The 13,634-nt window shown below is 38.2% G+C and overlaps 2 protein-coding genes across 5 annotated transcripts in view; both read right to left on the minus strand.

The window, feature by feature from the left end:
- The window catches only part of LOC136252280 (uncharacterized), a 97,682-nt gene that overhangs the window by 1,952 nt on the left and 82,096 nt on the right, over positions 1 to 13,634 (minus strand). For 2 of the 3 annotated variants that reach the window (XM_066044687.1, XM_066044689.1), the window contains one exon: positions 5,506 to 5,571. The exons of the other annotated variant lie outside the window; for it this stretch is intronic. In XM_066044687.1, coding sequence (XP_065900759.1) covers positions 5,506 to 5,571 — 66 coding nt within the window. The remainder of the gene's footprint in view (positions 1 to 5,505; positions 5,572 to 13,634) is intronic. 3 annotated transcript variants of the gene reach the window in all.
- LOC136252281 (uncharacterized) lies at positions 8,480 to 11,163 on the minus strand. 2 transcript variants are annotated; one of them, XM_066044691.1, is made up of 4 exons: positions 10,416 to 10,549; positions 10,158 to 10,358; positions 10,005 to 10,106; positions 8,480 to 9,949 (listed from the first exon to the last, which is right to left on the minus strand). In XM_066044691.1, exons 2-4 carry the CDS (start codon positions 10,239 to 10,241, stop codon positions 9,239 to 9,241), a joined length of 897 nt encoding a protein of 298 aa, XP_065900763.1. In that variant the 5' UTR covers positions 10,242 to 10,358; positions 10,416 to 10,549; the 3' UTR covers positions 8,480 to 9,238. The 2 variants fall into 2 exon arrangements, with proteins under 2 accessions (XP_065900763.1, XP_065900762.1); XM_066044690.1 differs by lacking the exon at positions 10,416 to 10,549 and adding an exon at positions 10,606 to 11,163 and having other exon boundaries at positions 9,098 to 9,949.

The raw sequence follows: 13,634 nt of genomic DNA on the forward strand, positions 1-13,634 counted from the left end.
GAAAGAGAGTGCCTATAAAAATCATACAGACTGAGTAGGTGCATTATTAAAGCATAAACGGATGAAGGAGCACAGAAGAGCAAAGAAGAGCAAGAAGAAGCTACTACAACAGTGACTAACTGGCAATGCAAGACTTGAAATTGGGATGTTGCTAATTTCAGTAAATCATAGTATTTTAATACATGTGGAGTCTGATGTCACTTGTTAATTTCTTTTTAATATTTGTCCACCATTGTATTGAATGAAGGGCTGACCATGCACACTTGTGTGAAATGAGCAACCTTGCTCTCTCCCTTTACTTTATACATATGTATACATCACCAATTTCAACATCTTTGTGTGGTAGTTGTATAACATTTTACCGATGATTTATGACATTCGTGGCCGGTGGTATACCCCTTTGATATAACTATGCAGCATGGACTATTATGACAGTGCAGTTGAATTCCTTATTTAAATACTTCATGTAAACCATTTCAGTCAAGATACATACACCGAAAAGTATGAATTCAGTATAATAATCAAGACACACAATAGTGTGTCGTGCGGCCAAGTATGGCCAGGGTGGGCATGTGACAGACAAGTGTGTATTTTACAGGAACCAAGAAAATGCCATTTTCATGCATCCATAGCTCAATAATGGCTGGACAAAAATTAACCATTTTTTGCTGTGGAAACTCCCTTGGGGTAGGGCACTTCCTATTCCAAATTTGAACTGAATCCGCCCATCCATCACTGAGATACGTGCCGTCAAAGGTCATCTTATTTTCTTCGTATTTTTCTTCTTAATCTTTTTCTTCTTCGTCTCGCACACTTTAGAAAAATCATAATAACTTGTACGTGCTTTGGTCGATTTACTTAAAACTTGGAGGGAGGTAAGAGCGTAATACTGTACATTTGCAGTCCAATGGTGGTAGAGATTAGACAAAGAACAAGGGAGTTATGCGCGATTTTTCAAAAATCCAAAGGTGATTTGTTGTCATGCCTCCAGGGTATACCGCGTAACAGAATAACTTGACAATCGGTCTGTAGATGGAGTAACTGTCGTAGTGCAAACCTTTTGTGGTTTGAAAGAAATTGTACTAACAATCATGGAGTTATAACCAAAACGCCAACCATGTGTAAAAATTGCATGATCAATTTTTAGTATTACTTATCACGCTTTCCAGGCAAATAGTTAATGGAATCAGCTGAAAATAGCAAGTGCGCGATCGAGATACTCTAATAGAGCAGTCACCCTAATAGAGCAGTTAGCTAAGAATCAAATAATTACTTCTTAAAGCATTCATCTATGTATTGTAGAGAATTTAACACTGTTATAAGCCACTGTGTATGGAGATTAACTAAGAAAAGGTCACCCTGTAGACAGATCAGTTATAAACAAGTCAACAATTATTCACCTTGCAAAGTGTTAAACCACATTTCAAATCACCCAGTAGAGTATTCAGCTAGAAACCAGTCATCCTAAAGAGAGTTCAACTATATTTCAAGTCACCCTGTTGAGAGTTCAGCTGGCTACAAGTTACCTGGTAGAGAGATAAGCTAGAAACAAATCACCCTGTAGATTCAGCTACATAATCATCCTGTAGAGAGATCAGCTGGAAACAAATCACCTTGTAAATAAATCAGCTAGAAACAAAGCATCTTGTAGAGAGATCAGCTGAAAACAAATCACCTTGTAGAGTTAAAAACAAATCACCCTGTGAAAAGATCTGCTAAAAGCAAACAGAGATCATCACCCTGTACAAAGATCAGCTAGAAACAAGTCACATATTATAAAGAAATCAACCTGTAGAGAGATCTGGTAGAATCAAGTCACCCTGTAGAGAGTTCAGCCAGTAAGAAGTCACCCTGTACAGAAATCAGCTCACCTGTAGAAAGATCAGCTAGAAACAAGTCACCCTGTAGTGAGATTGGCTACATTTCAATTACCTTGTAGAAAGATCAGCTTGAAACAAATCACCCTGTAGAAGGATCAGTTAGAAAAAATTCAACCTGTAGAGAGATCAGCAAGGAACAAATCACCCCTGTAGAAAGATCAGCTTGAAACAAATGACTCTGTTGAAAGATTAATTAGCTAGAAACAAGCCATCCTGTACAGAGATCAGATAGAATGAAGTCACCATGTAGCACTACCAGAGAACATTGCCATGAAACACCTATAGATTACGTATCTATGAATAGTAAAATAATTCCCGTAAAGTTCCATGAAAGTCATTTCATGGACATGAATTTATGAAAAGTGGAGATTACATGAAAATTTCATAGCACCGACAAATTATTTAATGGTTGCAGTGGCCATTAATCGTCAATTTTCATAGGCAGTGTCCATGAATTGTCAAATTTTCATTGACAGTGTCCATGAACTATCAAATTTTCATAGGCAGTGTCCATGAAAACTACATGAAATTTCATGGTTTACCATTGCATTTTCATTGGCTGTTCTCTGTGAGTTCAGCTACGTCAGATCAAATCACACTGTAGAAAGATCAGCTAGAAAAAATCACTCTATAGATAGATCAGCTGGAAACAAGCACCCTGTAGAGAGATTAGCATGATCAAGTCATCCTGTAAGAGCCCAACTACTTTTCAAGTCATCCCATGGAGAGTCCAGTTACGGAAAACTCTCTCAGTAGAAAGATCAGCTACTATAGAAATACATCACCTTGTACAGTATTCAGTTAGAAACAAATCCCCCTGTAGAGAGATCAGTTAGGCAAGTTACCTGTCACCTGCAAAGAATTCTATTTTTCAAGTCACCCTGCAGAGACTGTAACTAGAAAAAAGTTACCCTGTAGAGAGATCAACTAGAAACAAGTCATGCTGTAGAAAGATCAGCTAGACACAATAATTCACCCGGTAGAGATCGGCTAGAAACAAATCACACTGTAGAAAGATTGGCTATCACTCTATAGAGAGCTCAGCTTGAAACAAGTCACCCTGTAGAAATGTCAGCTAGAAAAGAAACAAATCACCTTATAGAGAGATCAGTTAGAAACAAGAGAGAGTTCAGCTACATTTCATATAGTGTTTCAGCTAAAATAAGCCATCCTGTGCTGAGTTCAACTACAAACCATTCACCATGTAGTCAAAGAATACAGTTACTTTCCTGTACAACTTTCAGCTACATACACATTTCCCTGTAGAGTATTCAGCTGCGAACTGTGTGACTTATATTTATGATCAATCAACACCATTGCCTAAACGGACATGTAGCTAAACAAATCATTAAATCTTCATAATAATCTTCTTTCTATGGTGAAGAAAAAGCAACTTGCATTAAAATTAATACCTAAAGCTGGCCATAGGCTGGCTTTAGGTATGAATATACAAAAAGAAGTGATATCTAATCAAAAACAGCCACGCTGTAAAAAAGGTTGCGGTCTCCAAAAAAGCCAGGGTAAAAAAGATGCGAAATCAAAGGTGGCAGCCAAGAAATGGCTGTGATGGTAGGTTAATGGCAAAAATTTTAATAACAACAATTCAGGCGAATTTGGTGCAGAATCCTAGGAAGAGGCAACAAAATTCAACTGAATTGTTGTTATTAAAATTTTTGCCATTAATCTGCCATTTCTTGGCCGCCACCTTTGATTTCACATTTTTTTACCCTGGCTTTTTTGGAGGCCGCACCCTTTTGTTACAGCTTGTTTTGATTAGATTATAATGAGAGATACGTAACCAATCATATCAAGACACACAGTAGTGTGTCGTGCGGCCCAAGAAGCCAGCGCGCCACACGTAAACGTGATTTTCACACCGTTGTAGCTCTTTGATACCTTATCCGATTGAAGCCAAATTTTCTGCACGCGTGCCCGCGCGGTAGGATAGTCTGCATTCCAAATGTGAAGAAAATCACTCCAGCCATTTCCGAGATACGAGCGGCCAAAGTTTGGGATTTTTTTTCTTCGTTTTTTTCTTCTACTTCTTTTTGCAAACTTTGCAAAATCAGCCATAAAACATGAATGCGTGCTCCAGTCGGGCTGAAATTTGGCACACGTAAAGGACTCATTAAGGCGGATCTCAGTACCAACTTTGGTAGGAATCCGATGAACATTCGCGGAGTTATAACCGATTATTCGCGTAAAAAAAGGTCGAAGGTCTGTCATGCCTACAAGGTAAACCCCTCGTAGGAATGAGCTGAAAATTGTTATGTAGATGGAGTAGTCATTGTAGGAGTGCCTTTTCGTAGTTTGAAAAGAATCGAGATAAAAGCCATCAAGATATGACACAAAACCCAATTTGTGTCACAATTACGCGATCAAATTTTATGAATAAATAAACCTTTAGTTTTCACGCCTACCAGGCAAACCGCTTAGAATAATGAACTGAAAATCGGTGTGTATCTGGAATAATCATCATAGAAAGTCGTTGCAGTAGTACAGAAGAATTGGATTACAAACCACTGAGTTATGATTCGAAAGCCAACTACGTGTATCAAATGTGAGATCGAGATACTCTAATAGAACAGTCACCCTGATAGAGCATTCAGCTACGTTTATAACTTACTCAATTATATTACATTGCAAGTTATTCTGTGGGGAGTTCAGCTACAAACAGTTAATCTTATAGAAAATTCAGCTACAAGCAAGTCACCCTGCAGATAGTTCAGCCACAAACAAATCCCCCTGTAGCTAGAGAAGTTACCTTGTAGAGAGTTCAGCTACAAAGAAACCATCACGTAGAGAGTTCAGCTGCAACCAAATCACCCTGTATAGAGATCAGCTACAAACAAGTCACCCTGCAGAGATATCAGCTAGATGCAAGTTACCCTGTATGGACCAGCTACAAACAAATCACCCTGTAGAAATATGTGTTGGCAACAAATCACCATGTAGAGAGTTCAGCTAGAAACAAGTCATTCTGAAAAGAGTTCAGCTACAAACAATGAGAGTTTCAGCTACAGTTCAGTTATGTATAAGAAGTCACCTTATTACCTACAGTATGTGATTATAATTCAATGTGTTAAATATACAAATATTTTTAATCAGACAAAAAGCTGTACACAAAATTTATTCCTTTGTTCCACAATTCCTGCAGAAAAGAAAAAAAAACCAAGTTAAAATGAAGCACCAAAGCCAGTTTATGGCTGGCTTTGTGGCTTGCAATACAAAAAGAAGTGATATCTAAGCCAAAATAGCCAAGCTGTAAAAAAAGAGTGCGGCCCCCAAAAAGGCCAGAGTTAAAAAAGATGTGAAATCCAAGGTGGCGGCCAAGAAATGGCTGTGATGGTAGGTTAATGGTAAAAATTTTAATTAAGACAATTCAGGTGAATTTGTGTTGCCTCCTCCACTAGGATTCGGCACCAAATTCACTTGAATTGTCATAATTAAAAATTTTACCATCAACCTACCATCACAGCCATTTCTTGGCCACCACCTTGGATTTCACATCTTTTTTAACCCTGGCCTTTTTGGAAGCCGCACTCTTTTTTTACAGCTTGGCTGTTTTGGCTTAGATTAATTTTACTTGGATAGCTTACAGCTAGTAAAGTGCACCTATACATACTTTTGATATCTGGTTGATCAGGTTCCTTGACAGTTAACAGATCCATTTCTAATTCATTAACAGAATCTGAGTAAATATTGCACACACTTAAAATACAATACATTTACAATTGGGGTAAGCCTGAGCAAGCCCCCACAAGTTGGTAATCACTGTATATCGTATGCCCATATACTTTTGTTTATGAACATGCACAAGTTTCATTCAATGTACAAGCAACAGGCGAGCATGTTACAACGACATTGTAATGGAGGCTTTTCATCTGCTTGTATGTATCTCAGCTTGTAGCATGAAGCTCTTCTGATGAGATCAACATAATAACTGTACTACTACAAGTTGACAGGCACTTTATCAGCAAATGATGTACCTTTACCCAGCATGGGTGAAGGAAGGCATTGCATTTCTGGGATGCTCAAGGGTATGAATAGTAGATCCCAGATGCTGACATTATTTTTTACAACTCTTCAGTAACCGAAAACTAGCAAGTAAACCTTTTAACCTGTGCCATTCATGTAAACCCTCCCAATTTTTGATCTGTACAATTACATTATTGCATAGCCAGTTGGAGAGTAGTTTTCGTTATAAATACTAGTGCTGAAACGATTATTCGGTTATTTGACTAATCGGTCGACATGACACTATTTTATTCATTAAAACACTATTCGAATATTCATTAGCACTTTGTACACTGTGATCAGATGGATAAAGCCAGTCTTGAAACTTTAGATTCTAAAAAAGTGGCATATTTATGCTGTAAAGATTCTGTTTTAGAAGAAATAGAAATAGCTCTTAGACTTTACCTTGTTCCCTAACAAAGAGTTCAGTACTTATTGAACACAAATACATACTTAAGGAATAATCGAATATTCAGTTGTTTTGTTCACAACTATTCGAATAGTTAAAATTGCTATTTGTTTCAGCACTAATTAATACTAATATTGAAAGGTAACAAGTTACAATAAAGCACAAGTTCTATAACCCTTGCAAAACCCTTGGTGAAATTGAATAAACATGTAGATGTGCTATCTCCAGATCTGTAGTGCCAGGTGACAACACATGGATTGTCTTTGCTACTTTGTCCCATTTCTATAGTAGGGCCACAATTATCACCTTGATTAGCATACAAACCAGGTATAAAAATGTAATTTGTACCCAACAAACAACTTACAATAGCTTTGGCTCCTATTTGCACAATATAAGTAGCAGCGAATAGTGTAGTAACTTAGTCTTTGTGTGACAACACCTTGGACAACATGTGGACCTAAAATAGTTCCGTTAAGCACTAGCTTTTATGGCGCACTCTATTTTTTACCAAATAGGGTTACCAACTATGTGATCTATGAAAGCTCATCAATCAATTTAAAGAGCCAAGAAGCTTCTAAATCTGAGGAGGTCCACAAGAAGCCTGGCTTGAAATGTTGTACATAGATCGCTGGTAAAATCTGTAGAAGTTAACGACAATTAAGATATTATGGAAATCTTGAAATTTCACTTGAAATCTTAAAGATTTTGAAATATCATCCTAGTTTCATCAAGTTTGTCGATCCTTCATCTGGAGTATCACTAGATGTAATACACTACTATGGTTGAAAACGATTTATTGCTATCACTTTTGTACATCGAAAGCTCATCAAAAATGAGGAAAACCAAGACGAACAGCAAATGTCACCATAACTTTGAATAAAGTGCTTGCGGAACAATCCACACATTTCATTTGTTAAACTCATCTAGAGAAACCTAATGGCAACTTGTTTTAACTAATGAATGAAGTACTCGGCAGTTAAAGTGATAACAGACAAACTCGCACAAAGCCGCACAACACAACTATGATAACTCTTGTTGCCCCAAAGGTTAATTATGATAGTACTGTATAGTAGGGGTTGGTAAGAAATCATATGGTTTTGTGGATTTTCACACCTTAAAAAAACGACCTTGCAATAAGTTTTACCCGAAAAACTACCTGAAATACATTAGTACTACTACAGTGATGCTGTACCTTGGTTAAACGAAGCGAAAAGTCGAATATTTCTATGTACAGTGAGTTTTTAAAATTTCGAACTTCACCTGGTTTTCATCTGCCTGCCTGCCTGCCTGCCTGCCTGCCTTCCTGCCTGCCTGCCTGCCTGCCTGCCTGCCTGCCTGCCTGCCTGCCTGCCTGCCTGCCTGCCTGCCTGCCTGCCTGCCTGCCTGCCTGCCTGCCTGCCTGCCTGCCTGCCTGCCTGCCTGCCTGCCTGCCTGCCTGCCTGCCTGCCTGCCTGCCTGCCTGCCTGCCTGCCTGCCTGCTGTAAGACCCGGCTGTGCTAGATGTAGGACGCTGGGTGATCATTTTATATAGTCGTAATTACCAGTTTAGCTTTTTTTGTGAGGTAGCTAGCTAGTAATTCTTTGAGGGTTGCATCCACCTCGTGATCCAGACTTCTAAAAGCGAGGATTCCACTCTTAATGGTGGGCTCTTCAGCAATGTTTTACTGGAAAATCATCAACATTTGTGACCGGATTTGCGAAAAGGGGTCTTCCACACACATCCAATTTACGAACTTTGACAAGTCATAACTTGGGACTGGAAAACGTTATTGACTTGAAATTTGGTTAGTGGTGGGCACCAACATAGGTTAATGGATGGAGAAAATGTCAGGATTGTATCTTTCTTGAACACAACGTTATGGTCTTCCAACTTCATAGAATTGTACGTGTGTGAAAGACCCCTTTTCACAAATCCGGTCACATCTAGGCATTAGAAATGCAGCTGAAGCTTTTCACAGTTACTGTAATAGCTTTAAAAAGACAAAGCGATAATTATTTTTAGAGGCACTTATTGCGTATAAACATAAAAGATAGCTGCTTCAAGTGATATTTATACTATGTGGAAAACAAAAAGAGTATAATATAGCTAGCTAGCTAGCTAGACAAAAAAAGTAAACAAACTAGCTATTTAAAAAAATAAAAATTTTAAAAGGAAGTAGGGATTGTTATAATAATATGTGACCGGATTTGCGAAAAGGTACCTTTTTCGCACATTTTTCAAAACCTGTTTTTTGTTATTAAAGCATTTGTATAATCACATACTATTCGCTGTTAAAATTTTAGCGCGATACACCCAACCGTTATTGAGATATAGGAGTTTTTCGATTCAATACATTACAAATTAACTTTAATACATCTATCAAACCTGTAGTATAAGATTCCGAATATTCTCCGTAACCAATCAAGGCGACAAATCTTCTTCTTAATCGTGACAAATCGCTGTGTTCAGAAACGGAGTGAAATTACAAAATAAAACGGATTAATTATTGCATGGCTGTTTCCTTTTCCTCGTGATGATGTGCTACTGCCATATTCTGTGTAATTCAGATTGTTTGGTGAGTTTATTGTTTACGTAACGAAGTTTTGTCGACTGTAAACACGTAACATACCTGTCAAATGAAGGATTTCTTTTAGTGCGCACTGTTTCAATGCTTTTGTTGTTCAGTTGTTTAAAATAAGCCGACTAAAGCAAGCAGAGTAAACTATGATACTGGATAATAGCCACAGCGAGAACCGTGGTATTATACAATAATTAATTTTAGTTGTTAGCTTCTGTCAAGTTAAAAATGGCGGTGTGATTGTAATTAACCTGGCCTATGATATAAACACAGTGAAACACTACTGTAACAGCACTAGTAACTAGAAAATGAGTTAACAGATACAATTCAAAGAGATTAAATACATACAACACAGAAGTATTCTGAAGTGGAGGTCATGGCCGAGGTTCTGTTGGTTCAGGACATACGATGTCTTGCACTTCTGTTGGACAAAATTCTTTAATTTTATCGAATAAATACCATTTCCTTTCTATAGATAGTCCATCAGGGATGATAACTTGTGGAAGATCTGTGTGATGTGGATGCCATGAAGAATTTTTTCGTAAGTTAATACACCGCTCGGTGTCAGAAATACGGTTTTTCACAAATACCTTTCCAGGGCGTGATGAGCTAAACCTAAAGTGGTGCAACTGCGTTATCCCCTTCAACGCAGTTTTGATGGTGTGTTGCTCGAAATACTCTGCCCAGTTGTACATTGGCACTATGTTGCTTCCGTCCTGTGCTCCAACTAGTTGAGCGTAGTTTGGTTTTGCTGACTGGTTTACTACTCTCACAATATCATCAAGACATCCAATAGAAGTCTTCTTATAGTTTTGCTTCAGCAGTCCAAAACACCAATCAGGACTAAACTTTGTGTGGCCAACAGGAAGAAAAGAGATTGTGATATCATTATGTTGGCCAGTGAGAATGCGCCACATGAAGTAGTACATAAGAAACCGATTCTTATTCTGGCCACAGCAATTATCTGCATGGAAATGGACTGATTTTTCTCCAAATCCATGATGATAAAGGAAATGATGTAGCATTGAAATTATAGTATTTCCACCTTTGCCAACATTGGATGCCTCGTCGATCAAGTAGTTTATCTGAAATTATAGCACATTGGAGATGCAATTCATAAACATCACAGTATCAACTTACTTGCCGAGGAACAGCTTCGCAACAGACACCAAATATGGCACATTTACGAGGTGTCAGAAAATAAATAGGACCAGGCTGGAAAGGGTTGCTTGGGTAATGGACCTACAATAAGTAAGTCATTATAGTCAGTTAGCTATGATTTTATGCAAATACCTGTTGTGCCATGTCAAAGCTGTAATGTATGGTTTTGTTGTTGGAGTTGCAAGGTATTTCTGCTCCAGGAAGAGGAACTTCCATCGTTTCACCATGTGTGTACAGCTCTTCCAATGCTTTCACACTGTCCTTGCATGCCTTTCTGTAATAGTCCCTCTCCTCCTTAACATGTTTGATGTGTGTTTCAGCTTCCTTGATGGTCTACAGTAGGAAAAACAATAGAACTTTGATACTTTTCAGAATAGAATACTGGCAAACCTTGATTTGTTAAGTGTTTAGCATGTGAAGCTTTGTAATGACAATCTGCACATTATAGACATGGCTTTGTTGTAATTTACAGTAGGTTACTAAAGTGATATTCATCACCAAAATGGTTATCTCTAATTGGGATATTCTAATATTTCATGTATTGTTTTCTATAATGTCATGATTATGTCTCTAAATTTACCTGTGACTTTTCTTCTTCTGGTTTATTAATGGATCTCATAATAGCTGTGCTATTTTGTTGACAGACCCAACACAAATCTGTACGTGGCTTGGCAATGAGAATGTGTGGGAGCAGCTTTCTCCAGTATGCGAGAAAAGTGGTGTTTGCTACGTATCTGATGCCAGCCTGAATGCAAGAGTCTTTGTAACGTCTCCACACATCCTAAATGTGAGTAAATACAATAATGATTCAGCACTAGATCGTTCTGAGTGGTGTCACTGTTTGAAATGTAAAATAATTGTTTTCTCTTTCTTTTTGTTTGGGTGGGGGAGAGTCATCTGTTTACATCTCTCAAATGTTTGCATTTACAATACAACTTGTAGTGCGATTTTGTTACGCCTGACATATGTGACCGTCTCAGCGAAAACTCGCATTGTTTGCACAAGCATGCATATTTAGAAAAATGAAAATTATTTGTAAAATTATGCATTCTAAAGGAAAAAGTTTGCAAGTTTAAATGGGGCCGGTTCTCTGGGAAGGAAGTCTCAAAACAATGACAACTATATACCATCTTACTCGCCTGCTCATGGAGAGTTCGAAAATCCTTGTTTTGTTTCTGTAGCGCTAATGGTATATGGTTGATACATGCATTTGTTAACAGTGCAGTAGACGTGAAGAATCATTGCCATTTCTTTTGTAAAACTGGCTTTGTGAGTAACCACGCAATCAAATACCAGTCTAAACCTATGCCTCAGTTGATTGGCCAATGACTGCTGAATCTTTTAAGCCAAATTTCAACAGTGTAGGGTAAAGCAAACAAGAGTTACAGCCTCGAATGTAAGCGCATGTAATTTATGTTTAGTATAGTTGTTGTACAAATCGATTTTCTTACTCTACCTACTGTCTAGCACTATAATTCCAAAACTGCTCACCGGAATTAGCTGAAATTTGGATTATCCACTCCTTAGGCACTAGAGATAATGCTGAGACAATAAAAAGAAATTCAGCAAGTGTGCGAAAAAGCGGGTTTTTGCTGAGACGGTCATGTATAGAGTATGTTGTTTCTATGTTTGAAAGCTTCTAACATGTCAACTTTTATGAAAAAATATTATGTGAGTAGGATCACATGATCTCAATGGTTCCTTGAATGCCAGTTTTGAAATCCCAAGAACTTATAGAATTGTTTCAGTCCTTTCATACAAGAAAACTAACCTTTTTACTGCTGCTCGATGGTAACAATTTCATATCGTCTCTTTTATATCCAGGTATGCGTCCAGGCAAGAGGATGGCATGTTGTTCAGCATAGTTCTGCAGAAACTTGACAGCAGCATTGATGACATCAAATGGCATGGCGTTGTGAGGAAGACACTTACTGTTTCCATGGACTCGTGGTGTCATTCCACATTCCAAGTAATGTGACCTAATGGACTGAAGTCTCTTCTTTGGTCCAATTCCATAAAGAAACCCAAAGGTAACTGAACAAACCGGAACCCTGTTGTGCATGTAGTCAGAATAGTTCCTTTGTCTCCTTTTAGCCTTGTGTCTACCATCTATGATGTTCTCACTCCTGTTCAATGTTGTCATCAATGACCCTAAGATGACCATGTCAAGTTCGTCGTGTGTCATAAGAGAGGCTTGAGCCCTCATTTCAATGAAGTGCTCTGTTGTGAACTGAGAGCTACATGGTCTACCATCAGTCTTCTTGCAACCACATGTGTTTACTACGAACTCTTCACAAAGTAGACCTTCCCTTTCATCTACCAGTGTACTACTACCTGTGGCTGGAGGTGGTAATGATGAACTGCTACTGTCACTGTTTGAATCCATTCTCCTTCTTTTCCTTGCAGATGTTGAACCAGGAGTACTACTGCTTCTGTTGGTAAGTGGTGTGCTAGTGAATGGCTGATTATCATTCAGTGATGTATCAGGCAGTGATGTATCAGGCGTACTGGTGATCGGCTGACTATCATTCAGTGATGTATCAGGCGTACTGGTGATCTGCTGACTATCAGTAGACACTACACTGGCTGGGCAATACACTTCTGGAACACAAGAAGATTCTGGAGTCATCGTTTCCTGGTGGTTATTTGCTAGTGGAGACTGAAGCATGCCACTGCCTGGAGACATAGTAGTATCAACTGCTGAAGTAAAGTTCAGGGAAATCTCTTCTTCGAAAAGACCTACTGTTCAACTAATTTTAATGTTTTTTGTGTATGTTGTAAATATACCTGCATTGTTGTCAAATTCTTCATAAGTGTCTTCATCACATTCAGTAGTGTTTACATCGTAACCTAGGTGGAATTTTTACCTCGACATGGCAGAAATATTTTAATGGATTCCTTACCGCATTCCGATTCTACGTCACTTTCATCATCGTCAAAATATTCCTCAATAAGCGCCTCAAATTCTTCGTGGTTTGTGTTTAGAGAGTGACCAAGCCCATCGTTACAAAGAGAGTTTAAGGCTGAAGTAACTCTATTTCTACTCCGACTGGCCATTGCAGCAGCTTCGCGCGCAAAAGAACCGCCATTGAAAACAAATCGGCTATTTGTAAGTGATTCCGTGTTACGTCTATCGTAGTATGTGCACATGGCCCTATATTTTGCATAGTATCTTTCGGTACGATGTACCCACGAAGCTATAATTTTGCAGTGTAATAGCCTAGGCTTATGCGCACCCATATATGCAATAAAAAAGGAGGCTTATTATTTTTGGAAATTTTCAGTCGCTCTTTACTCGAGTTTTGAAATGTGCGAAAAAGGTACCTTTTCGCAAATCGGGTCACATATTATAGATGCTACAAAAAGTAAGAAAACAAGCTCAAAAATGCTACAGCTGAAATGAGAAATAATCCAGCAGTGAAACAAGATTTCCACGACTACTTGCTAAAATGAGACTCACTTTAATTCCTACTTTTGACTAATTTGATGGTGTCATTTCAAGATGCTAGCCAAAAGTAGGGATTAAAGTGTGTCTCATTTTAGCAAGTAGTCATCTTACTGCTGGATCATTTCTCATTTCAGCTTAGCATTTTTGAGCTTGTTTCCTTA

Source organism: Dysidea avara, chromosome 4 (genome assembly GCF_963678975.1).
Source record: "Dysidea avara chromosome 4, odDysAvar1.4, whole genome shotgun sequence".
Lineage (NCBI taxonomy): Eukaryota > Metazoa > Porifera > Demospongiae > Dictyoceratida > Dysideidae > Dysidea > Dysidea avara.